Genomic DNA, 26,915 nt, shown 5'->3' on the forward strand with positions numbered 1-26,915 from the left:
TTGAAAGAGCTTACACGAGTAGTTTGCGTCTTTTTAAAGATGTAGTTCTACTTGTGTGTTTCTGGATGCGGTCGTTACCTGGCGCCTCAGGATGGTCACCAACGCTGTATCGCGTGCTTGGGCTTAAGGCACGCTGAGGCGGCGTTTGTGGACGAGTCATGTACCCATTGTGGGAAGATGACCGTCGTGGAGTTGCGGTCGAGACTCCACTTCCTGCAAAGGGGTGGAGTCCCGGTCCCGACGCCGTCTCTCCCTTCCCGGGCCTGTAAGTATTCGTCGGATCTTACCGGCAAGGCTTATCAGGCCTGTGGGGAAGCCACTTCCGCCTTACACGCTATGGCGTTGTTGCAGGTCCATCAGGCCAAGGCACTGAAGGACCTGCACGAGGGTGGTCATGATCCGCAAGTTCTGCAAGAACTTCGTGCCGCGATGGACCTCGCGCTTCGAGCGACGAAGGTTACGGCGCGGTCAGTGGGTCGTGCGATGTCCACCATGGTGGTCCAGGAACGCCATCTCTGGCTGTGTCTCGCGGACATGAGGGATACCGACAAGGTCAGGTTTCTTAATTCCCCTGTGTCCCAGACCGGCCTTTTCGGCGACACGGTCGAGAACTTTGCCCAACAGTTCTCGGCTGTACAAAAGCAGTCAGAGGCCATCAGTCACATCCTGCCGAGGCGGTCAGCTGCTGCACCTCCACCGCCGACGGCACCTCAGACTGCCCGTCGCCGAGGGCGCCCCCCTGCAGCCTCCCCGCTCCCACGCCCCAGCAGCCTCCATCCAAGCGCGTCGTGGAGCCGGTCGCGGGCGGGGTGCCCAGCCCGTCCAGCCACCCCCTAAGAAGAAGGGTGGCAAGGCCAAGTCCAAGCGGCCCTAGGACGGGCGACCCGGAGATGGATGGGACTGCTCTTCAGGAGGTGGTGACCGCACCGCTCCTTCCCCCGGAGGAGGGCCGGGTGGAGAATCTTTTGTTTCCCTTTTTTGTTCCGCCGCTGGCTCAACGGCCAGCGGTACCCAAATTTTCAATAAAAGAGCAGTTTCCTCTATCTCCGGGTCTGAAGAGGGCTCGGAGAGCAGTGGGAGGGCTAGAACCTCACCACTCGCATCCACCTCTTCTGTCGCCAGCGGACAGCAGCGAGCAGCAGGTAGGCAAAACCTCGACTGCTCCATCTGTCCACCCGTGGAAGCAGGTAAGTGTTGCACAGCACACTGTGACCCCGCTTCGGGCCGCCTCACACAGAGAGCCTCCCGGGCCGCGTCCCTGCGTTTCACCTCGCTGCCCCGCGGCGGGTACGCCGGTGGTCCCCTTGGTGCCGCTTGCGCGGTCTCTGGGAGCCTGGCGAGCGCTCCCAGTCCGTCTTGCTGGCTCCTTCGGACCATCAGGCTCGGCTATGCGATTCAGTTCGCCCAGCGCCCCCCCCCAAATTCAGGGTCATCCTCTTCACTACAGTGAAAGATGCCGATGCCCCTGTTCTGCGTGCGGAGATCGCAGTCCTACTGGCGAAGGACACGATAGAGCCGGTCCCTCCAGCCGAGCCCTACTTCATTGTACCCAAGAACAGCGGCGGGTTACGACCGATCTTGGACCTGCGAGTTTTGTATCGGAGCCTCCACAAGCTACCGTTCAAAATGCTCATGCAGAAACGCATTTTCGAGTGCATCCGTCCCCGAGATTGGTTTGCAGCGATCGACCTGAAGGACGCGTACTTCCATGTTTTGATTCTTCCGCGACACAGGCCATTCCTGAGATTCGCGTTCAAAGGTCGAGCATATCAGTACAGAGTCCTACCCTTCGGGCTGGCCCTGTCTCCCCGCGTCTTCACGAAAGTCGTGGAGGGAGCCCTTGTTCCCATGAGAGAACAGGGTGTTTGCATTCTCAACTATCTAGACGACTGGCTCATTCTAGCACAGTCTCGGGATCAGTTGTGCGAACACAGGGACTTGGTCCTCAGTCACTTCAGCCAGTTGGGGCTTCGGGTCAACTGGGAAAAGAGCAAACTCGCCCCAGTGCAGAGGATCTCTTTTCTCTGTATGGAGTTGGATTCGGTCGAACAGATAGCACGCCTCACAGAGGAACGTGCTCGGTTGGTGTTGAACTGCCTGAATACGTTCAACGGCAGGACAGCGGTCCCACTGAAGTTCTTTCAGAGGCTCCTGGGGCATATGGCGGCTGCAGCGGCTGTAACACCGCTCGGTCTGCTTCATATGAGACCGTTTCAACACTGGCTTCACGGCCGAGTCCCGAGATGGGCGTGGCAACACGGCACGTTCCGGGTGCTAATCACTCAGGAGTGCCGCCGAACCTTCAGTCCGTGGTCGGACCCTTTGTTTCTCCGGGCAGGAGTGCCCCTAGAACAAGTGTCCCGGCATGCTGTGGTTTTCACAGATGCTTCTGCCACCGGCTGGGGTGCCACGTACAACAGGCATGCAGTCTCAGGGGTTTGGACGGGACCCCATCTGCATTGGCACATCAATTGCCTCGAGTTGCTGGCAGTACGCCTTGCTCTGAGCCGCCTCAAAGGCCTGCTTCGGGGCAAGCATGTACTGGTCCGTACGGACAACACTGCGACCGTTGCGTACATCAACCGTCAAGGTGGTCTTTGCTCCCGTCGCATGTCGCAACTCGCCCGCCATCTCCTCCTGTGGAGTCGGAAGCATCTGAGGTCGCGTCGCACCATTCATGTTCCCGGTGTGCTCAACCGTGTGGCCGACGATCTATCACGAGCTGCGCTGCCAGGAGAGTGGCGACTCCACCCCCAGGTGGTTCAGCTGATCTGGAGAGAATTCGGAGAGGCTCAGGTAGACCTGTTTGCCTCACCAGAAACCTCCCACTGCCAGTTGTTTTACTCTCTGACCGAGGGGACACTCGGGACAGATGCACTGGCTCACAGCTGGCCCCGGGGCCTGCGCAAATATGCGTTTCCCCCAGTGAGCCTACTTGCACAGACCCTGTGCAAAGTCAGGGAGGACGAGGAGCAGGTCTTGTTAGTTGCGCCTTACTGGCCCAACCGGACCTGGTTCCCAGAACTCTCACTCCTCGCGACAGCCCCTCCCTGGCCCATCCCTCTGAGGAAGGACCTCCTTTCTCAGAGACAGGGCACTCTTTGGCACCCGCGTCCAGACCTCTGGAAACTCCATGTCTGGTCCCTAGACGGGACGCGAAGGTTCTAGGTGACTTACCCCCTAAGGTACTTAACACCATCACTTCGGCACGTGCACTGTCTACGAGACGTGCTTACGCCTCGAAGTGGAACCTGTTCGTCGAGTGGTGCTCTTCTCGCCGAGAAGACCCCCGAAGATGCTCGATCGGAGTCGTGCTTTCCTTCTTGCAGCAGGGGTTGGAGCGTAGGCTGTCCCCCTCCACCCTCAAAGTCCATACTGCTGCTATCTCCGCTTACCACGACCACATAGATGGCAAATCTGTTGGTCAGCACGACCTGGTCATCAGGTTCCTTAGGGGGGCGAGACGGTTAAATCCTCCTCGTCCCCCCTCCATACCCTCTTGGGACCTTACTCTGGTGCTGAGAGCACTCCAGATTGCTCCCTTTGAGCCTTTGCTGTCAGCAGACTTAAAGAGTCTGTCTATGAAGACTTTGCTGCTGGTGGCATTGGCCTCCATCAAGAGGGTAGGGGACCTGCAGTCATTTTCGGTCGACGAATCGTGCCTAGAGTTCGGACCGGTGCCCAAGGTTCCTACCACTCCCTTCAGGGATCAGGTGGTGAGCCTGCAAGCGCTGCCCTCGGAGGAGGCAGACCCAGCCCTGGCTTTGCTCTGTCCAGTTCGCGCCTTGCGACTGTACATAGACAGAACTCGAAGCTTCAGGACCTCAGACCAGCTCTTTGTCTGTTACGGAGGCCAGCAGAAGGGAAAGGCTGTCTCCAAGCAGAGGATGGCCCACTGGATAGTGGATGCCATCGCCCTGGCTTATCAAGCTCAGGGCGTGCCCTGCCCGCTCAGGTTGCATGCTCACTCCACGAGAGGTGTAGCATCCTCCTGGGCACTGGCTCGTGGCGCCTCGCTAGCAGACATTTGTAGAGCTGCAGGCTGGGCGACACCTAACACGTTCGCTAGATACTATAGCCTTTGTGTCGAGCTGGTCTCCTCCCGTGTTCTCGCCTCAGGTCAGAGGCACGGAGAGGCCCCGGCTTAGTGTCGGCTTGCTGCGCTACATTCTCCAGAGAGTCCCTACAGGCAGACCCTGTTGAGTCCTCCGGTTACCCCTCGGCAGCCGACATGGCGGAGCGCCTGGCGCCAGGCCTATACTCCGTTGTATCCTTGAGAACCGGATTTAGGCTGGGTTCCATATGTGACCCTACGGGGATCCCATATGGGTTTTTCCACGGCTGGTCCTAAACGAAGCCCATGTCTTTTCTTCTGGGAGAACCCATCTCTCACCGAGTGGAGTCCCCCCAGTTCTTCCATATGTTGTACAACCTACAAGGTTAGTCCATATGTACTTATCCATATAACTCCTTCGGGGAAGGATATGGCTTCCGCAGCGTTCCTTATCTCATGTAAGGCTACGCTTTCCCAGCGTTATCCAGTTGTCTCACTGAGTGGGTTTTGGGAACAACAGTGATCGACCCTCTCTGTGTGAGCTCGATCCCACCGTCCTTAGGCAAGGGGGTTCAGGTTGCTCACAACAGAGCGCTGGAAGAGGGCAGCTCCTGTGGCGCTTTGGTAGGCATTCCTATTCGTCGGTCTGTCCGACGTACGTCGAACGTGACCGACTGAATGGGAACGTCTCGGTTACATAGGTAATTGAATTGGCTCGTTTAGTTACACTCGAAGTAGATTGGCCTCTCTGGCGAGATTCCTATTCGTCGGTCTGTCCGACATACATCTCCGTTCCCTCCTTCAGGGAACGAGGGTTACCTATGTAACCAAGACGTTTTGTCCAACTAGGTCACTCAACTTGTCTAACTAGGTAACTCAAAAGTAGTTAGAGACAAATATATAATATATATAATATCCCTTCTCTAGGTTATATCATCTCATGACAAGATCTCATCACACCCCTAATCAAAAGTATTTTTTTTTATGTTAACGCATTTTTTTTATTATTGTTGTAATACTACAATACTTTATGCCTATCTGGAATAAAGAGCTTTTAAATGTTACAAAACTTATAGGGGTGTAACATATAGCCTGTTCGTACCAAATCATTTCAGTAAGGTCTCCAGTTTGGGAACACTTCGGTTTTCAGTGAATTACAACAATGGACAAAAACAGTTGGATAGGACCAAAGCAGTAAACGACAAATACAGTGTTGTAGCCTAACCACCATTAAAGGGTTAGTTCACCCAAAAATGAAAATTCTGTCATTAATTACTCACCCTTATGTAGTTCCTCACCTGTAAGACCTTCGTTAATCTTCAGAATACAAATTAAGATATTTTTGATGAAATCCGAGAGGTGTATTTTCGTTCATAGACAGCAATTTAACCAACACTTTCAGTAGACTAGGGGTGTGTATTGCCAAGAATCTGGCGATACGATACGTACCACAATACAGGGGTTATGGTACGATATATTGCAATACTGGAAGAAAGGATATATAATGCGGCTTATTTTTAAAGAGGATCTAATGTTAGAAAAAAAAGTCATTAAGAACACACCACCATATGCATAAAACCTGACATATATTTTATATGTCAGGTTTTATGCAGATTAAATATTTTATTTAATCAAGACAGTGTCATTTGCATTTATATCACTAATCACTATTTTGTGCGATCTAAGTAAAGGAAAAATAGTAAAGTCACTTTTCAAACTTTTCAAATAGTAAAGGGCTTTTCAAACTGGGGTCCAGGGACCCCCAGGGTGTCCATCCTGTGTAGACAATAGAGTACCTCAGGGATGACGCATTTTTGTAGGCAAAACCCGGAAGCGAGTTAGCATTTTAGGACTTCCGGTTCCAACGCCGTAAAGTCTATGGGTTTTTTGAATGGGATTTTGCTAAATCGCCTGAAATAAGGTCTGTGGTTAACAAAGCCTCTAAATACTTTCACGTTTTGATCTATGACATAAAACACACCAGTTATAACCCACTTGTGATTTTTTTTTTTACTTTTACTGTGTCTTAAAATCAGCAGTTGCTAACAAATTACTAAAAGGGATTACTTCTTTTGGCGGGGACTTTAGACGTCATCATTAAAAACAGGACATTTGGACAGCATTTCTCATGAAAAAGTGGATAAGTATTCATAACAGCACAGATCATAATAAGCGAGCATGTTTATAAATAAAGTTGTTTTTTAAATACAGTTTGAGGAAGCTTGGTGGCAGTGACGTAGATCCGTGACTATGGTGTGCTGTAGTGTGTTTATAGCTTACTGTTAGCCTTTTATATCTGACGACTTTATTTAGGCTTCAAAATCTATAAATGTTGTGTTAACTTGTAAAGATTATCTTGATAGACAAAACGTTTGACAAAGTGTCATAACCCTTTGTCAAACACAGAGCTTATTTTCTGCGATTTTCCAAAAAGTCTAATTGAAAAATGCATAGGTTTTCAACCGAGGGAACCCGTGCGCCGGGTTGGCCTACAAACACACGTCATTCCTGGGGTACTCTATATCATTGTGATTATAATGGGATTAAAATCGCAGGGGCCCACGCAATTAAACACGCTACTGACTATAATTTCAATATTTTAATGTGCTAGGTATTGGATTTTGAACCATGGTAAAGATATTTGTAGCCAGATTTCACGATTCCTCAAATCATTTTAAATGTTCAGTTTCGCCAAAATATTAAATAAAAAGTAAAATCATAATTAGACCGTTTTCTAAGACTTCACAATATATTAAACAATTTAAAAGATGATAATATAGCATAACATAGTGCTATCATATATAAACCTACGCTAACATAGGAGAACGCTTATTTCTAAATGTTCAACACGGTTTCAAAATAAAAGTTTATTGCATGTTTTGATAACATGTTCTTGTTAGAGAAATTATAGAGACTGCAGCATTTATATCATAAAGATGTGGCCAAATATTAAAGATTAAGTGAACATTAAGTTAATTATTGAATTAAATGTTGCTTGGCCAATATTAATGTACACATTTTGTGTGCTTTTAAGCACAAAATTGGTGATTAAAACATTTCACATGTATATTTGTAAGCAATCATTATAAATAAATAAACTGGAAAGTAGATATTTGTTTTTATCATTTATTGGCAATTAAATCAAAATCTAAATTTCAATAAAAAAAAATAATGATTTAATACAAGAAGAGTAGTCTAAAGCACTTAAAGATTAAACTGAACATTCCTTACCTATAAAAGCACCAGTAGGTTTAACTTTATACCCAAGTAGCACTCTTTGCATACCTTTTTAACAACATATTTGCAATTACTTAAAGCCAAATACAAAAAATGCCACATTTATTTGTGCGATAAGAGAACGATGAGAGAGACTTGCTCTTCATCTCACCACTTGTGAACTCCAGATGATGTTGCTTTGTCTGCTGTTACCAGTTCACCACAGCTCTTTCTGTTTGAATTGAGAGCTGTAAGTGTCTGTGACTGCAGTGTTTCAGCATTTCTGCTCATGCTCATGTGAGTGGAAGGCAAAATGGCTTACAGTTGTTCCAAGCCATCACAAATATTTGCTGACAGTTTTAGAACTTCAAAACTTATGAAATGCATTTACTTTAATGCTAAAAAAGATCAAGAAATTTCAAAAATTAAAGATGTACACGAGATAAGAATAAAACTGCATTCATTACACTAACAATGTAAAAAAGCAACAGATCTGTTTTGTACTGTTGCATAAAAAGACTCTTTATTCCCATCTAAATGAATCACACTCCACTCAAGTTCTTGTAAATGGGACAGCTGCACTAAGCTTAAATGGCATTTCCATTTCTTGCTGTAAACTGTCACAATAAAAAAGATTGAACTGTATTTATAAAAATCTTGGTTGTAAAAAAATGGCAATAAATCAATGCACAGTTTGCATCATGCAGCTTTCACTAAAAACTAAAATAAAACCCAATGTTCAAAGAAATTTGATGAAAGTGAACCATTTAAGAAACCAACACATTAATGTGAGTAAAGCAATAAAATCTATAATGTAAAACTAATGAAAACATTTACTGAAAATGTGTTACATATGTTCATCAGTTAATTCTACTTCTTCTCTTGGGCCTTTTATTGCTTGTTGACCTCAGTCTGACAGTTGCTCTGAAAGTCTCTCCAGCTGTTCGATCTCTTTTGAGACATCTAAAGACAGATGTTACATATTAGGGAGTAATTGAGATTACTTACACATTTCACATACCAAAGATTATTTGTTTAAACTGGTAAAATAGGATGACATTCTCTCTTACCCATCAATTTGATTTTGCTGGTTTGTGACAGTGAGAGTTTCATTGATCTCTTTAGTTCTGATTCAAGAGCATCCTTTATGTACAGCTTTACAAAGAAAAAAGAGAAGATTCTGCTTGACTCTTATCATTGTATAACTAGCTAAATACATGATTGTCTTAATAAATATGATATCAGTACCTTTAATTTTTGTAACTTTTTAAGCACTTCAGTTTTTGCCTTGTTGAACATGTCATGTTTTATCTCATCAACTGTGGTTATTAGCAGTTCTTGCCTTTTCTTCATGGATCCGATTCCAGTCACTGCTGCAGCTTCTAAAATAAGAAACACTGGGTTTTCTTTCTTATGAAGACACAGAACAAGAAAATGTGTTTACAATAAAACTGCTAACACTGCTCATCTATATTTAGTACCATCTTGCATCGGTGGCTTGTGAATAAGTGATGATCAAATGATTTAGTAAATCAGGACTCAACAATGAGGATGGCCTGCTAGCCCTGGGTCAGTGCTGGATTGTCTCCATTCTTGAATTTATTGATCAAGTATTCATTTTTATGCATTGCATACTTAAATATTTGGTTCATTATGGTGTTGACACTATAGGAACGCTACTGCATGAGCCGGTGTCTAAACACAGCAATCTTATTGGGCGAACATATGAACATGGCGACACTATTAATAGACATCAGAAATGTGCGTCATCAGCATTTTTGTCTTCAGAAGCCGCATGTTTATTCTGTGTGTATCTGTTCCTGTGTAAAGTAAGTGTGGCCAGTCAAGCTGCCCTTGTAAAGAAAGGGGGCCAGGGTTTTCCCTCAACCACAACTGCCTAGGGGGGAGATCGGATTTGAGAGAGGTGATCTCCTTGAGGGCAGGCAAGAAAAAATAAACAGATGTCACTCTGCCCTGGTCCTGTGAGTGACCCCTCCCGAGGGAGGACTGTGCACATCATGCCACTGTGTGCCCAACTTCCTTCGGGGTTCTCAGGGGGCATCTCTTTTAATCCTGGCACCGCAGGTGATTTGGGAGGTAGAGGCGTCCCATGTACTTCTGTCAGACTTTGTGGCAGTGTGGCAACTTCTCTCTCAGTGGGATCTGAATACCAAATATATATATATATATATATATATATATTTTTTTTTTTTTTTTTTTTTGTGGTGGGGACAATGAAAATGTTGAGGTGCTCCAACAAGTCACAGCTTTTTTCTGTTCTCTTTTTTTTATCGTGGCTTTGTGTTTTTAGTAGTGATTGTTTCCAAATGTTCCCTTTTACTGTACATACAATGAGCTAGTGATTAGAATAATTGTATTGCAAGCCATATAGGCAACTGTTGATATAAATAGTTAGCAATTTAATTGTAACATCTGATGCTAGCTTACCTTCATAGCAAGAAGACATTTCCTTCTTAATGGTTATTTGGATTGATGAGTAGATCTGCTTCTTTGCATCAACAACGTCTCTTTTGAGTGATGCCTTCAGCTTTGTTTCCTTTCAAAATAGTGGAAAAACACAAAGTAGAAAAGTGTCAAAACACAGAGTTGATGAAGTTTTTTTTTTTTTTTAAATCAATGTTCCTGCTTACTTCAGTAATTACGATTGGCATTGACTTCAAAGGAAGTAAAGACAGAGAGACTCAGGGTCGCATTAGGACCCCCGAGTGAACTGAACTCACCTCTGTTTTGATGAAGTTTTGAATGTGATGTAATATGGGAGATCCAGGGGAAGCAGAGTCACTCTGGATGATACTGAACTTGTCAATCTGCTCTTGCACTGACTTCCCTGTTGTTCCAGTCACACTGAAGCCAAGAGAAAACATAGTGGTCTCATATTAATCTGGAATTGACAGCATGTTAGCAGTGATTCATTCACTCAACAGATTCATTCAAATCGTGGATTCGTTCAGTAAAAAAACACCCCACTCTGTTGCTCCGAGATACAATGTTCTGCTGTGGCCAGTGTTGGGCATGTTACTTAAAAAATGTAATTAGTTATAGTTACTAGTTACTTCTCACAAAGAATAACTGAGTTACATCATTATAAAAGTAATTAATTACCAGGGAAAGTAACTATTGCGTTACTTTAAAAAAAAAAATCAAATATGTCAATTAACCCCAATATTGAATATAAGTCTAAAAATAAATTATTATTATTTGTTTAAGTAGGCCTATGTTATGTTTTAAATTCATCTATTTGTTTATGAAAAGTGAACAGCATGAGTAAGATAAGAGGATACATCATAAGATGCGCAATATATTGGGAGACATGGAGTGGGTCGGACATAATTTTGACCACTTCATTTTGTTTTATTTTGTAGAAAGCCTTTCTTTAAAGTGAATTTCGTTTTGTAAAAATGTTATCTTAATTATAATCAACGTTTCATCAACCAATTAGATTTAATAAATAAGAAGCAAATATAGCAGACAATATAATAATGACATGGAGGCGCCGGCGCGATCATTTGCACATCTACTGACACACACACCAGAGAAAAAACTTTGACGGTCCTATGGCTGAGAGAGACCCTACTCAGATGAAAAACGCTTCATGAGCTTAATTATAGTAACGCGGCATTTTTGTCAGTAACGGTAATGGCATTGTAACAGGGAAAAAGTAATTTGTTTGATTACTCGTTACTGAAAAATGTAACACCTGTAGCAACTGTGGACGAACCAGACAAATGAATGATGATTCTTTCAAAACATAATTCTAATTCAGAACTGAGGTTCCGGCTCCGGACCGTCTGCAGATAAAGCCAGGCTGATTACTTTTACGACACATGCTTCCTGATAGCAGAAGCGACATACCAAAGGGTCACCCAAGAAGACAGAGAGACAATCCAGACCCTTTTGTTTCCTTACTTCACAGGAGAGCCAAAGAGACTGTTGAACAAATAAATCTGCTTCAAAATTGTTCCAACAATTTTAACGGACTTATCAAACATCTTTTAACTACATACATTTTGCATTATGTGTCCACAAGTACTACCTGTAAACAGTTAGGCTTTAGAACACTCACAATTCGTGTAAATGCGTTAACTCTTGACTGAATGACTGGAAGTATGCCTTATTTGGACTTAATTTGATTCTTTCTCCCTTTCCTCTATTCTGTCTTGAATGATATCTGTTTAAAATGTATTGTATTCCATTTAATAGCAATTATGTTAAAATGGCACTCTGCTAAAGCAGAGACAGACCGGGATGTGACACTTATGTTTTATTGGGGGCAGAGGAAGGCCCTCTTGAAACAGGACAATGTCTGATTGGCCAAGACTCCTCAGAGGTGTGACAAACAACTAAGTTTAAATGATCATATTGCAAGATAGTGAATGGAGAGAAGTTGGTTAGTAAACGAACTGGAGTTGGTTAGTTCTGGTAAGAGAAACCATGACCAGAGTACCAAGAACAATGGAGTAACAAGAAGAACAGACCAGCCGCTCATTCAAGCCATCCAACCTTCACTCACTTTTCTTTTCTTTACTTAATTTTCCTTTACCGCTGAAAGTCTCGTGTCCTACGTTTCGCCGCAAAGTTCAACCAACGACTTTTGCCGCTTCAACTCCAGCGACAAAGAGACTTCCTTCATTGTTCCACACGGACCTGATCTGGACCAATCATCGACTTGGGAAACCCCTCTCTGCACGACGAGGGAAATTCACCTTTAAGTCAACGCAAGCAAGTACCTCCAGACCAAAACTGAACTGGTGCATAAATGAATGATTCATGGTTCGTTCTGTTCTTTGAAATGCATTGATAGGAATTCGGTTAATCAGATCACTCTCTCTCTCTCTCTCTCTCTCTCTCTTTCAAAACTCTTTCTCTCTCATTTCCTTCTTACTGCAACGCGTATGAATGTGTGTGTGTGTATGTGCGTGCCTTTGTGTTAGATTAGTTTGTGTTAGAATAAATAAAATCTCTTGTAGATTTTAAAAGGAAAGTGTCTTGTATTATGTGCTTTATGATTTAATGTCTTAAACTGTGATCAAGTTACCGTGCTCTAATCAGTGTTTTCACGATTGTTGGATATTTATATCCGTTACAAGAGCTTATTACGGCTCGAGCAAATGAACGCTGGACGAATCAGTTGCTCGGTCGTAATCTAAACAACTCTTTATAATTCCCTAAATATTTCATTTGAGCTAATTTTACTTCCTAGGGTGTTTTCCCTACAGTAATGGTGGAGAATAATTCGGGCAGTTTAATCTAAATTTGGAGCACATATCAAGTCATTTTTCTTTTTATCAACGCAAATTATTAAACCCCTCAGTGTTTGTGTGACGTATGCAGCGCGCACGGCGCGGTCCGTTTGAACGAGTGCTTGAATGAGTGAGAGCTGTAACCCCAGTCTGCTGTCTTGTCTCTAAACTCCAGTCTGCAGTAAATTTCAGATCTGTATCACACATACTATAAGGTAAGAATTAAGCGTGTTCCTTAAATTCTAGAATGCCTTGTTTATAGCTATCCTGATGTCTGCGTGTTCCAGCGTCATTCAAATAGCTATAATAACGTTATTGTGTATCAGAGAGCTGAATTGAAACTAAACTGCAATAGTTAAAATACGTTACCTCTGTGTAGGACGAATACTCTCCTCACAGAACGGCAAGATTGAGCGTGTTCCTCGATCTGTTTCTATATATTTATAGCTAAAGTGTCAGTGCGTGTTCCACTGTACTAAATCTGCTATATTCTCCCTTGTAAAACAGTAACGCTATACGCTTGCTTGTTTTATAGCTAAACTGATTATAGTGCGTGTTCCACTGTACTCAATCTGCTATATTCTCCCGTTTGCTAAACGCTACATGCTTGCTTGTTTGAGCTCCCGAGCGCAATTTAAGTGATTTGAAACTGATCAAGTGAAGCTTTTGAACCTGTTATATTTTGCACGCAAAGAGACCCGCCGAGGTCGCGATTTTTCCATCTATTACAGCAGAAAGCTATCACTTAAAGTTTAAGCCCCACGTCGTAAAACAGCTACGAGTGGTGTCTCTTATTTATAGAGTTGAAATGCGCCGACATTTCACGTAACGCTTGATTGTACGTGCATGTGTCTTTCATTTGTACAGTTACATGTATTTGATGTAATTCACATGTTCGCCACTATCATTTTGTTTGGTCGCCATAGTTACAGTCGTGGCACGGAAGTCTTAACCAACGCTTCCGGCAGAACGACATTGTAAACAAACCGCACGGTGTTGCTAAGCTAACCTCTGCAGTTGTTTACATTGAAGTTCATATGCTAAAGCCTTTAGCCTCGAAGCTAAGCTAGTTAACATCATTGTGTGAACGCAGTGTCTGTTTTAGCAACTAAGTGATTTAACCATTTAAAACACTTCAATTTTATGTACACTTGTTGGTCCGTCCTTCTTATTTTCCCCTTGACTTTCTCACTGATTACCTATATTTTACTTTAAATAGAAAAATATTGGTTTACAATTATTAATCGTTTTACCTGCATTTGACTTGAAAAATAAATACTGGCTTACAATTTTTAATTGTCAAATTTGAATTTAATAAAACTAATTAAATTTAAATTGAAATCCTACGTTTTCCTAGAAAGTAATTTTAAATGATTTCTACATTTCCAAATTTCCATTATTTCTAATTTCATAATTTTCATAACTAAAATTATATTTTAGATCTAATTACGTCAGGTATGAATAAGCCTTGAACTTTAAAAGTTTAAGCAAACTTATTCCACCAAAGTTTTTCCTAATTTTGACTCACATTTGTTCATTATTTTATTGCGTTACATCTTTATTTTCCTTTTCTTGGTTATACACTTAGCCACTCTATTTTATTTATTCATTTACCTCTTTGTTTAATTCCCTTTTTCTTATCTCATCCCATTATTTTCATTTTTTTCCTTTCTTACCTTTTTCCTTTCCTCTTTGTATTCTAGCTTAGGAACGACACACCTGAGCCTTTTTAGGAGACACTGATAACTTATTACGAGTTTCAAACCAATCAGAGACAACCCTCTCTTACTAACATTTTTATTCTCATGGGTTAGTTGTCCATCAACTACCAATTATATGCTCGTAATTAGACAAAGGCTTCAGAGCCATTTGTGGATCTGGTCTCCTTTCTTCTCCTTTCCTTTTCCCCACGTCTTTCCTGTTCTATCCTCCTTTCTTCCATCTTATTCTTCAGATTTGTAGGGATCATGCTTGGACGAACCATCAATCAATTCTAAAGAAAGAAAAACACAATCTTCCCAAAGAAACAATTCATTAGGTATTTGATTTTAATCAAACCCTTTTGGGTTCTCCATACTCCCTGCATTTGTAAACGCAATTTAAATTTTGACAATTCCTCCAAGAACATTTAACAGAGACAAGTGTTGAGCAACCGTTGCCTTCACAGCATCCCTGGTAAGCAGTTCAACTGAAGGTGTGTGGTGTCAATCCTGTCAAACTAAGAAAAGAGGTATCAGCATTATTATTGTCTTATTGTCCTTGCGAACATAAACAATAATATATATATTCTCTTTTCTTTTAGTTTTAGAAACAGTTGTTCATTAATAGAAAATATTTATTTGAAATAAATATTTCTCTAAATTAAAAAAAAAAAAAAAAACTTACAATTTGTTTTAACATTTTCTCTCTTTTCCCTTTCTCAGTTGAGTGACAAAGTCCTCACATCACGAGTTGAAAACAGTTTTTCATTAATAGAAAATATTTATAGAAAATATTTCATCTATTGAAATTTGTTTTAACTTTTTCTCTCTCTTACTCAGTTGAGTGACAAAGCCTTCTCATCACTAGCCTACCTGTCTACACTCTGAGACCAACACGTAGCCATCACACTTCACGATTGGTGTACATTCACTGAACGACACTTAGCTGTTCCACCACATATAGGCTTGCACCCCACACAGATCTGTGTCAGTCTCTTCTCCCCAGCGTGCCAACATGTCGCAGACGGAAAACCCCACTGCCCAAGATGTGGACGCCTGGCTCAGCGGCATTACAAACTGCCTCATGCCAAAGACAATTGAACTGTTATTATTTGTAATAATAATCATAATTTTGAGAAGATTCCCGACGCATGATTCAAGCCAGAACCAAGACCACACTGAACTAGGCAAGATAACCAATTCTCTAAGCATTGCCTTCACAGCCCAGCTGAAACTAAGCGACAAGCACATCACCCACCTACAGGAGGAGCTGACACGTGCCCAGAGCCGCATAGACAAGCTGGAAGTGAAAGTCCAAGACGACTTCAAACGTCAGACCACTGAGTTCCTGAGAGAGCTGATGCACATCCAACGCTGCGCAGACCAGCACAAGGTGAAAGCTCAAGACAAACTTGTGGAGCAAGAAACAAAGGAACAAGTTGACAAGCTCCAAGAAGCCCTTGCAGTTGCGGAACGTGACAAGCAAGAATTAAAGACTATCCAATGTCACCTAGTAAACCAACTAGAAAATGCCAATTCTGACATTAAAGATAAGAACTTTAAAATCAATGCTCTGGAAGACCATTTGAAATGGTACAGCACTGAAATGGACCATCTAAACCAACAATTAGACGATGCCAACGGCAAGCTCTACATGGTTAGAAATGAACTTAAACATGTTCACACCCAGAAACCAGAGTTAAGAAGGGAGGAGCCTCCCTCAGCATCACCACAGCTGAGCACAACAGAGTCCCCCATCCAAGAACTGCCATGCAACGGAAGAAGTGAGTGGCCACAACCCAAAACATCACCGGCCTTCACTACAGAATTCTTCCCTGTCAACCAAAGAGAGCTCATCCATGCAGACCCCAAAGTTGCACACGAGATGACCCTTAAAGACCTTAACAAGCTGGCTAAGAACATCACACAGTTCAACCCGAACTCCATGGAGAACCACAACATCCAGACTTACCTCCGAGATATTGACTTCTACCTAGAGGTGAGACCCAATGTGACTGACAGAGACAGGTTGTATCTCCTCAGGTCCACATCCAGCCCAGAGGTACGAAGCTTCTTAGATCGACAACCTGTTCACGTTAAGCACAACTACCAGCTATTACGTGAGTCACTGATCAAAGAATTTACAGGCCCAGAGTCTGAACATGGACTATTAGTCGCCTTGGAAACCAAACAAGGTCGAAAAGAGACTCCCCAAGCTTACTACAACCGTTTCCGACAAGCCTACTTAGGTGCACATCACGAACCTGAACTTGAAGAGGATGTGAACTTCAAAACCCTCTTCCTGAGAAACCTGCACCCTGGACTAAGTCACCATCTTGGCGTAATGGCCTGCCCAAGCACAATGTCAATCCAACAGCTACGTGACTTGACACACAAGGCCTACATCAAACAGAAGATGAACTCAAAGAAAGGTTTGAAAACAGCCACAATTTCAAACTCCGGCAGCCAAGACTCAAGCCGTGCACTGCAAGACAGCCAGTGGCATGACAATGCCACAGCCTGTCATAAAGGACACGGAGAACGTGACCCCCATGCCACTGACAGCTTCCACACCGACAGCTGGAAAATGCCATGGGACCAGCCACACTTCTCAAGAAACCCACCAGAAAGAAACATCTGGGATCCAAACTGGACAGCCAAAGTCCACCAACCAACACATTCAAATGCATCCACTGTGGGTAAGCGACGGCGGAACCCACCTCTGCATCACTCAGTTAAACACAGCACTGAGAACAAGAACGCCCAAGAACAAGACAGTTCCACCTCAGAAGACATGGAACAACTGATGAGGCAAATTACAGCGTTCTTTGCAAACAACATAAACAGCGACGATCACAAGGATCAGTCACCCTCGTTATGACTAGAGACGGAACGGAAGGTCAGTGATCACCTGATCCACCTTCCGAATGGAGATGACTGCCACCTGTTCTACAACAGCACAGAACGAAGCAGCCTCTTGCAGCCAAACACCGCTGGAAACTCAATAGTACCAGAGAACACAGTTCTGGTCACTCATCACCCACCAATAAACCCAACGAGTTCCCATCTCAAGAACCATGCTTGTGCAACAGTAACAACAGTAAGCACAGAAGGTCAGACAGTCTGTCACAACCAGAAGGCATTACAAAAGGAATGCAACGTAGGAGACAAAGTTTTGCACCACAGCTCAACACAGCCATGTCAAACTTCCTCCTACCTTCTGCCAAAGAACTTCCTGCCTAACTGGACTGACTCCCATCAACTTAGGGATGATCTCTCATCCCAAGTCCAAGATGCAAAGAGCCAATCTTCATCTAAGCCCTTCAAGAAAGGGGGGAGCAAGACAGACTGAACCAGATCTGACCATACATACACTGCACTACATTACATTTTACACTACATTACATTTTACACTACACTACATTAACATACTCACCAACATGCTCTTCCTACAGACAGATATTAGTTTCAGAACCTAGCTCAACATCGACTTAGCTACATTCACCATAAGAAACATGCAACCATCTGCCCAACAAGTAGAACAACCTAGAACAATTTAGAAGATAAGGAAACAAACAATTTAAATCACACAATTTGATCCAAGCATTAACATACTGAGACAATGTAAAATAACACTCCCAAAATTGAACTTAATCCATCAGTACTCAGATAATCTAATGCCCTGCACCAGTATAGTGGTCAATCATGGAGGTGTTGTTTTGTTGTTGCTTTGTGTGTGTCTGCTTCTGTCCATTTTTCCACAGTGTCCGCCGATGTCTTCATCTCAACACATCGCCGAACAAAGGGGGGATATGTAGCAACTGTGGACGAACCAGACAAATGAATGATGATTCTTTCAAAACATAATTCTAATTCAGAATTGAGGTTCCGGCTCCGGACCGTCTGCAGATAAAGCCAGGCTGATTACTTTTACGACACATGCTTCCTGATAGCAGAAGCGACATACCAAAGGGTCACCCAAGAAGACAGAGAGACAATCCAGACCCTTTTGTTTCCTTACTTCACAGGAGAGCCAAAGAGACTGTTGAACAAATAAATCTGCTTCAAAATTGTTCCAACAATTTTAACGGACTTATCAAACATCTTTTAACTACATACATTTTGCATTATGTGTCCACAAGTACTACCTGTAAACAGTTAGGCTTTAGAACACTCACAATTCGTGTAAATGCGTTAACTCTTGACTGATAGACTGGAAGTATGCCTTATTTGGACTTAATTTGATTCTTTCTCCCTTTCCTCTATTCTGACTTGAATGAAATCTGTTTAAAATGTATTGTATTCCATTTAATAGCAATTATGTTAAAATGGCACTCTGCTAAAGCAGAGACAGACCGGGATGTGACACTTATGTTTTATTGGGGGCAGAGGAAGGCCCTCTTGAAACAGGACAATGTCTGATTGGCCAAGACTCCTCAGAGGTGTGACAAACAACTAAGTTTAAATGATCATATTGCAAGATAGTGAATGGAGAGAAGTTGGTTAGTAAACGAACTGGAGTTGGTTAGTTCTGGTAAGAGAAACCATGATCAGAGTACCAAGAACAATGGAGTAACAAGAAGAACAGACCAGCCGCTCATTCAAGCCATCCAACCTTCACTCACTTTTCTTTTCTTTACTTAATTTTCCTTTACCGCTGAAAGTCTCGTGTCCTACGTTTCGCCGCAAAGTTCAACCAACGACTTTTGCCGCTTCAACTCCAGCGACAAAGAGACTTCCTTCATTGTTCCACACGGACCTGATCTGGACCAATCATCGACTTGGGAAACCCCTCTCTGCACGACGAGGGAAATTCACCTTTAAGTCAACGCAAGCAAGTACCTCCAGACCAAAACTGAACTGGTGCATAAATGAATGATTCATGGTTCGTTCTGTTCCTTGAAATGCATTGATAGGAATTCGGTTAATCAGATCACTCTCTCTCTCTCTCTCTCTCTCTCTTTCAAAACTCTTTCTCTCTCATTTCCTTCTTACTGCAACGCGTATGAATGTGTGTGTGTGTATGTGCGTGCCTTTGTGTTAGATTAGTTTGTGTTAGAATAAATAAAATCTCTTGTAGATTTTAAAAGGAAAGTGTCTTGTATTATGTGCTTTATGATTTAATGTCTTAAACTGTGATCAAGTTACCGTGCTCTAATCAGTGTTTTCACGATTGTTGGATATTTATATCCGTTACAAGAGCTTATTACGGCTCGAGCAAATGAACGCTGGACGAATCAGTTGCTCGGTCGTAATCTAAACAACTCTTTATAATTCCCTAAATATTTCATTTGAGCTAATTTTACTTCCTAGGGTGTTTTCCCTACACACCGTCAGTAACGCCGTTTATTTATAACGCCATTATTCCCATCACTGGCTGTGGCTTATTAGTCAAATAGAACAAAAAGAACTATATTCACAATTTTGTGTTTAAAACACTCAATATTAACTTATTGATTTATACACAAGTTCAATAAATAAGATCACATTTGCGATTATGATGACATTCAGGAAAAACAATGCTCTTCACTTCTCCAATAATCTGTTGTTCTTAATAGAAAGCAACCTTAAGTTTGTGTTTCAAAGTATTCATGACTTAAGTTCAAAATTTTCACATCTAAGCTCAAAAACAGTTAACCGGTTAAATGGAATAATAAAACAGAACTTACGGGAAAATCAGATTGAAATATTCGTTAATATATTCATGCATGTGTCTGGTCAGTTGCTTGTTCAGATCTAGGATTACATCCCAATTTTTCGACCAGTAGCATCCGCCATTCTTGCACAAAGCTTGAAGGATTTTATGGAATCCTCTTTTATCTATATTCTGACCAAAACATAAATACCAATGCCATTAAAAGGGCAAGACAATGGTGATTCGTTTTGCACAACATTAAAATCACTTACAGGGGATATCATTGCTTTTGTGGAAGCAACACACAATTGCACTGATTCCTCCACTCCCTTTGAGAGACACTGCTTCAGATCACTATAAATGGTGTCAAAACAACTGTCCAATTCCATCAGTGCCTTCTTTAGGTTCTTCTCTAATTCCGTGTAGATTTTGTCTTTTGTCTCAGCCTGAAACATCCACACATCAGCAGTGAATTACAGGATAATCTATATTGGCAGCATTCTGAAGACATGCATATGAAATATCAGCAATTCAGACTCATACCGTTTTCTTGTCTGTATCCAGCTGGACACTTTGGATCAAGGATAAAACTCCTTTTGCTTCATTGACATAATCTCTGGTCAGTTCTCTGTTAATGTTCTTGTTAAGAATCCTCAGATCATCCTGCAGCTTTGGGATTTCTACAGAAGGGTGTGATATTGACTCATTTGTTCAGTGGTCTTGCTTGTAAAATAATTAAATATAAAATATTTACATGTTTAATTGAAATTAATTACAAAACAGTCTTTTACATCATTTATGGATTTTTTTTTTTTTTTTTTTTCCCAAATAATATAGTATAGTAAAAAGGAGAGTTTACCTGTTTCGATACTTTCCAAATTTAAATTGGTGTCGAAGAATGCATTGGAGCTTACAGTAAATACTTGAAGAAAAACATTGCTGAATCTTTTCTAAAACATAAAAAAATAGAGACAAGTAATTAAATAAGAAGAAAATTAGGCATAATCATAATTTATTAAAAATTTTAACAATATAGAAAATACCTTGATTTCAGAATTTTCAAACTTTTCTTTCACCCTTGTCTTGGCATGATCATTTCTATGAAGTATGCACACTTTTTTCTGATCCTGAAAAATTATTTTAAAAAACAACCCATGAACATAACATGTCTAATAATATAGGTCATATGTGAAATCATTTTCAATGGCTGAATTTTTAAGCTGTATAAAATACTGAATATTATTAGCTGGAGAATTAAAAACGGCATTATCAACGAAGTAAGTTCAGGTAATATTTTTAGTTTTTTTACAGAATAATAAATGGACATTTAAAAAAATTATAAAATATTTCAAAATATATTTTTTATATACTTTTAATTTTTCATAATACACTTTAATATATATCAATAGTATATGTTGAATTTCAATGCCCCTTACATTTAACTTTAAAAGTTTCTATTAAAATATACCAATATTTATGTAAAACTTCTGCACTTTAAAACAGATTCTCCTTTCCTCTTAATAAATTATTACATTAATTAAACTTAATTTATAATTCTATGAAAGCTCTCAAGTATACAATCATATTTACTGAGGAATAGCACTACTTTAGAAACTTTAGAAAGTTCTATCTTAAAGGGTTAGTTCACCCAAAAATGAAAATTATGTCATTTATTAATCACCCTCATGTCGTTCCAAACACGTAAGTTCTTTGTTCATCTTTGGAACACAAATTAAGAAATTTTTGATAAATCAGTGGATTGGAGCGTGTATCAAACTGCCAAAGTTACGTGAATTATTGAAGTTAACTTATGACGTAACGAAGCCTCGTTTACTGAAATCATGTGATTTTGGCACTCTGAACCACTTATTCGAAACAAATGATTTGTAAAGCTTCGAAGCTTCATGAAACAGTGTTTTTAAAATGGCCATCAATAGATATTATGGAATAAAGTCGCTATTATTCTCGTTGCTTTATAATATTAAGGTTGAACCACTGTAGTCACATGAACTGTTTTAAATATGTTTTTAGTAGCTTTATGGGCAATAAAAAAGGGAGTGTTAATGCTGCAGATGCAGGCCTCACTAAGCCATCGGATTTTATCAAAAAATATCTTAATTTGTGTTCCGAAGATGAACAAAGGTCTTACGGGTGTGGAATGACATGAGGGTGAGTAATTAATGACAGAATTTTCATTTTTGGGTGAACTAACCCTTCAATGCAGTTCTTATCAATGGGAACAAAAGGGAAAAATATATGCTACTACAATTAAATATTCCAAACCTTGTCTTCTAAATTGTGGTCTATAGTAAGCCGTTCAGCCCTAAAAAAGACAGATTAAAAGTCACAAAGTGTTGTTTGGAAATTCTACAAGATTACTATGAAAGAGAAAGCCATTGTCAGTTATTTGGTTTTGTTCACTCTTAGTTTTCACCATATGGATATTTTCACCTTAGTCATCATGGTTGTTAATTTGATTCATCACTCAGTTCCGGTGTGTGTCTTTGTTTTCAGGTGTTTATATCTCATCATCCTCACACTATTTAAGTTCAGTTCTATTTGTGTTCATGGTCGGGTCTCATTTATGTTGGCGTCAGGTGTACATTTCGTGTGAGTTGTGTTTCTACCGCTGTTGGATTACTCTGAATTATTAAAGACTTACTCTTCATCTTCTTCTTCATCATCCATCTGTTATCTCCACACAACCGTGTTACAGCTGTATGTAATGTAAATAATTTTGCAAATGCACATCAACAACTTAAACTGAATTAGTCCAATCTCAAAAGGCATGTCAGCAATTCTGATGCCAAAATAAACTGAATGACCAAACTGGTTGGCAAAAAAAGTGTGACCCCCTCTTAGATTCTTTTTTGCCGTTTACATAAGGTATCTGTCACAGAGACTATTTCAGTTATATCTGGACATATAGTGCGAACATTTTATGCATGATATTAAAAAATAATAATACTGTTATTACTCACAACACCTTTAATGGCAAAGAGAATCTAATTCTAACCTTATATAGGCTGCTGGATTGATATCATCCGTCTTTGTACAGATGAAGTTAATGCTTTTGCATTCTCCTCCTGGTCCCAGTTTTTCAACATAGTGCTTTAAAATTCCCCAGGGGTCTTTGTCAGTGACTGCTCGATTGATAGAACTAATAATCCACACAGAAGAGCATTCTCTCAGATTCTACAGGAGTTTAAATAGTGAGTTAGATTACATGTCATTAGTAGCATAATGTATAATTATGTGTTTCTATAATGTATACTTAGTATTTTTTGTTGTTGTTGTTGTTGAAAAGTGTAGTAATATATTTACAGATTTCCACAGGTTATCTCTAATCCTATTGCAGTCTCCAGTCCCAGGAAGATCAACAAGCACAATGTGTTCCAGAAGTTCACGACAATCTGGAATCTTGATCTTCACACTCTTCACAAGAGGCCAGTACAAGCCACCAGGACTCGACTGACTTCTCAGTATGTAACATCCAATGTCATAGGCAAATTCAGAGACCTGTTGAGAAAATAAGTAATGTTAACTTTACTGAGAAACACATTCAAAATGCATCATTATTATTATTATTGTTGTTACTACAGTTGTTTTATGAAACATTAACATTTTATATATATTTAATGTCCTGAAAACTTACATCACTTTTTGAGATTGTTTTCATATTGTCCTCACTAGTGGACAAAAAAGTTTTAATCTCAGCATATTTTTCATCATTCTTGAGCTCTTCTAATGTTTTTTTATCTGCATCAGCTCCATACAGCGCAGTGATCTTTTCTTCAGCAACTTCAACCAAGTCGTCATTCATGTCCTCCTCACTGTCACTTGATAAAACTGTGAAAAGATCTTTGAGCTCTTTCTCCCAATCCTGCAGAGGCATAATACAGGAAATAAGACATTATGTCCTTCCCTCCAGTCTGATTAAGAAATCGCATTAAAGCCATAGTAAGATAAATGAAGAAACCTCTTCAGAGACGAGATGAATCTCTGCTATGTAGTTGGAGTCAGTCAGATTGGCTTCCACCTGAATAACAACAGGTGTACAGGCACCAAAACGACCAGATGGCAGAAGATCCTTTTTCCCCAAGACTGCACTTAACAGGGAGCTCATCCCTTCACCTGATTTTCCAAATATCCCAATGGTTGCCTTCTTCCTGCTGACATTATTCATTTTATTTATCTTTGATGTTATGTCTCTGTGCATAATGATTGTGTGGACTAAGTTGTCAGTGACTCTTTTCATGATTTGCTTTGCCTTCAACATGATCTCCATATCTGCACAATGAAGAAGAGAATCACAATGATTATTTAAAGCACACATTAAATAAAAAAAAATTTGTGCTGACCTTCTATGCAACCACGTGAGTTATTCTAGTAGTGCTAGATTAAGTAGACAGATTTAGGTTTTACTTGCCTGTTGTCAGCAGTGACTTTATACTCGAGGACGGTTCTTGATCACGCTTTCTTTTAGTACCTATGAGAGAATTCATTACACTCATATTTCCTCAATCACTTACTGTAAAGCAAACATACAATATTTTTTTATTTGAGAAACGTTTATACCTTGGCTAGCCACTGTGAAATCGATGGAAAGTCCTGGAGCGGAAAAAACATACACTAGGTTCAAGTGCATGGTCTATGTCTATATTTGTTTTTAACCAACTTTATGTACCCCACTGTAAACATGCTGCTTTTTATATAATAAATGAAAAATTATTTAGCCTACATTTATTATCCACAGTTTCCATTCACACTGCAAGGATTATTTATTCAACTTACAGCTATAGTGGAGACCCAGGATGACTGTAAAACTTTTTGCTTCAACATTGTTTCATTATCAAACATTACCAATTTTTTAGCGTACATTTATTTAATTATTTATTTTATTACAGGCGCAGCATAGTAAACAACTTAACCCTGAACCCTTGAGTTCATTTTTAGTACAGTCAAATAATAAATATTATTTTATGTGTTGGTATCTTAAACACCCCAAATGTCAGGTGGAGCATTGATCTGCACAAATGCTATAGAATATTAATATAATTTAAAATGGTCTTTTAATAAGAAGAAATTCATAATCAAATAATATGGCATAATTTTATGTTTGAAACCTTTCATATGAACACATTTTATATATATCAATCATTTTAAAGCTGTTCAGACAATTGAACACCTTTTTTTCTGGCAATTTGGATCTTCTCAAATGTCTGCAAATATGGGTATTTTATTTTGAATTGGTAAGGTAATAAAAAGCAAGCATAATGGAAAGGACCCCAACTTATCCATGTGTCAGTGAAAAGGTTTGTAGATCTCTCTAAAATACTAATAAAAATAGTTATTTTCAAGTATTGGTAGGTTGGTACACTTTCTATTGGTATATCTTGGTACAACCAATGTAAAACTAGGAAAATGCTATTTTATCATAAATTTCTTAATTGTATTAAAAAAAATTCTATGTATGAACTTGCTTGCATAGGCAAAAGCTAATACAGACAGACATCCAAGTAGAAGCATGTTCAATGTAAAATTAGTTGCACAAGTAGTGCAACTGCAATGAATGTCCCTGTATGAAATAAAAAACGTCTCGGTTACGTATGTAACCCTCGTTCCCTAAAGGAGGGAATGGAGACGTACGTCAGTAGTGACCGACGAATTGGGATATCGCTAGAGAGCCCCTATCAGCTTCGAGAGAACTAAAACAAGCCAATGGACATTGGCGTGCGATATTTGCATAATGCGCACCTCCCCTAACAGGTGGATATAAAAAGGGGGCAGATGCAATCGCACTCTGTTTTTCGCTGAGGAGACAACTGGTGTCCGCACTGCAGCAAGGCTACAGAAACTGTGGCGACGGGACGTACGTCTCCGTTCCCTCCTTCAGGGAAAGAGGGTTACATACGTAACCGAGACGTTCCCTTTCAGTCGGTCACGTTCGACGTACGTCAGTAGTGACCGACGAATTGGGATCCCAAATAAAACGCCACAGTTACGAAACCCCTTCCAGTGCCCAGCGCAGGCTCTAGCCGCCCGTCGCACTAAAGGGACGGAGAAGGGGTGAGCTTACGCCGGGAAGTCTACTGCTGTTCCGATATACCCACTAAGTAAACTAGAATACACTGGGGAAGTGAACCTGTAAGGAACGCTGCGGAAACCACTACCTACCCAGAGGGGAAGGAATTTACATGGAAAACATATGGACTGGCCCGCAGGGCAGAACGCATAAGAGTCCCTGGGATGGCTCCACCTGAGTAGGGGGACACTCATCTGACAGGTGACATCAGAAACTCTGCTAAGGGAAAGACACGGGCTCACCGTAGGGAGTAACCGTGGACAATACACATATGGAATCACTCACATAGAGGGACTGCAACATATGGAACCCAAACGTAAGCCAGGGCGATGGCATCCACTAACCAGTGGGCCATCCTCTGCTTGGAGACAGCCTTCCCCTTCTGCTGGTCTCCGTAACAGACAAAGAGCTGATCTGAGGTTCTAAGCTTCGAGTTCCATCCACGTAAACACGCAGGACGCGAACTGGACAGAGCGAAGCCAGGGCTGGGTCTGCCTCCTCCGAAGGCAGCGCTTGCAGGTTCACTACCTGATCTCTGAAGGGAGTGGTAGGAACCTTGGGCACATATCCAGGCCGGGGTCTCATGATGACCTGAAAATGCATGCAGGTCCCCTACCCTCTTAAAGAGGCCAATGCAACCAGGAGGACTGTCTAAGAGACAGTACTTTTAACTCGACTGATTGCAAAGGCTCAAGGGATGACGCCGAAGTTAGCTAAGAACTAAGGTGAGATCCCTAGAGGGTAAGGAGGGTGGGCGAGGAGGATTCAGTCCCCTCGCCCCCCACAGGAACCTGATGATCAGATTGTGTTTCCCCAGGGGCTTGCAATCAACTGCATGGTGATGTGCAGCGAAGCGGCAACATACACCTTGAGGGTGGAGGGAGACAGCCTTCACTCCAAGCCCTCTTGCAGGAAGGAAAGCACAGATCTGACCGAGCATGATCGGGGGTCCTCTCGGCGAGAG

The 26,915-nt window shown here is 41.3% G+C and overlaps 1 protein-coding gene across 1 annotated transcript; it reads right to left on the reverse strand.

Annotated features, from left to right (window-relative positions):
• Nucleotides 1-7,222: 7,222 nt before the first annotated feature.
• On the reverse strand, nt 7,223-25,438 carry LOC137037272 (nuclear GTPase SLIP-GC-like). Its single transcript, XM_067411124.1, has 17 exons — nt 24,445-25,438; nt 24,296-24,355; nt 23,846-24,156; nt 23,522-23,749; nt 23,191-23,385; nt 22,883-23,061; nt 22,150-22,189; nt 20,910-20,993; nt 20,726-20,816; nt 20,410-20,546; nt 20,139-20,312; nt 19,901-20,058; nt 10,012-10,135; nt 9,719-9,827; nt 8,519-8,652; nt 8,341-8,425; nt 7,223-8,233 (listed from the first exon to the last, which is right to left on the reverse strand). Exons 1-17 carry the CDS (start codon nt 24,512-24,514, stop codon nt 8,178-8,180), a joined length of 2,235 nt encoding a protein of 744 aa, XP_067267225.1. The 5' UTR covers nt 24,515-25,438; the 3' UTR covers nt 7,223-8,177.
• Nucleotides 25,439-26,915: the final 1,477 nt, after the last annotated feature.

The sequence above is a fragment of the Chanodichthys erythropterus genome, chromosome 15 (genome assembly GCF_024489055.1).
Source record: "Chanodichthys erythropterus isolate Z2021 chromosome 15, ASM2448905v1, whole genome shotgun sequence".
Taxonomy (NCBI): Eukaryota; Metazoa; Chordata; class Actinopteri; order Cypriniformes; family Xenocyprididae; genus Chanodichthys; species Chanodichthys erythropterus.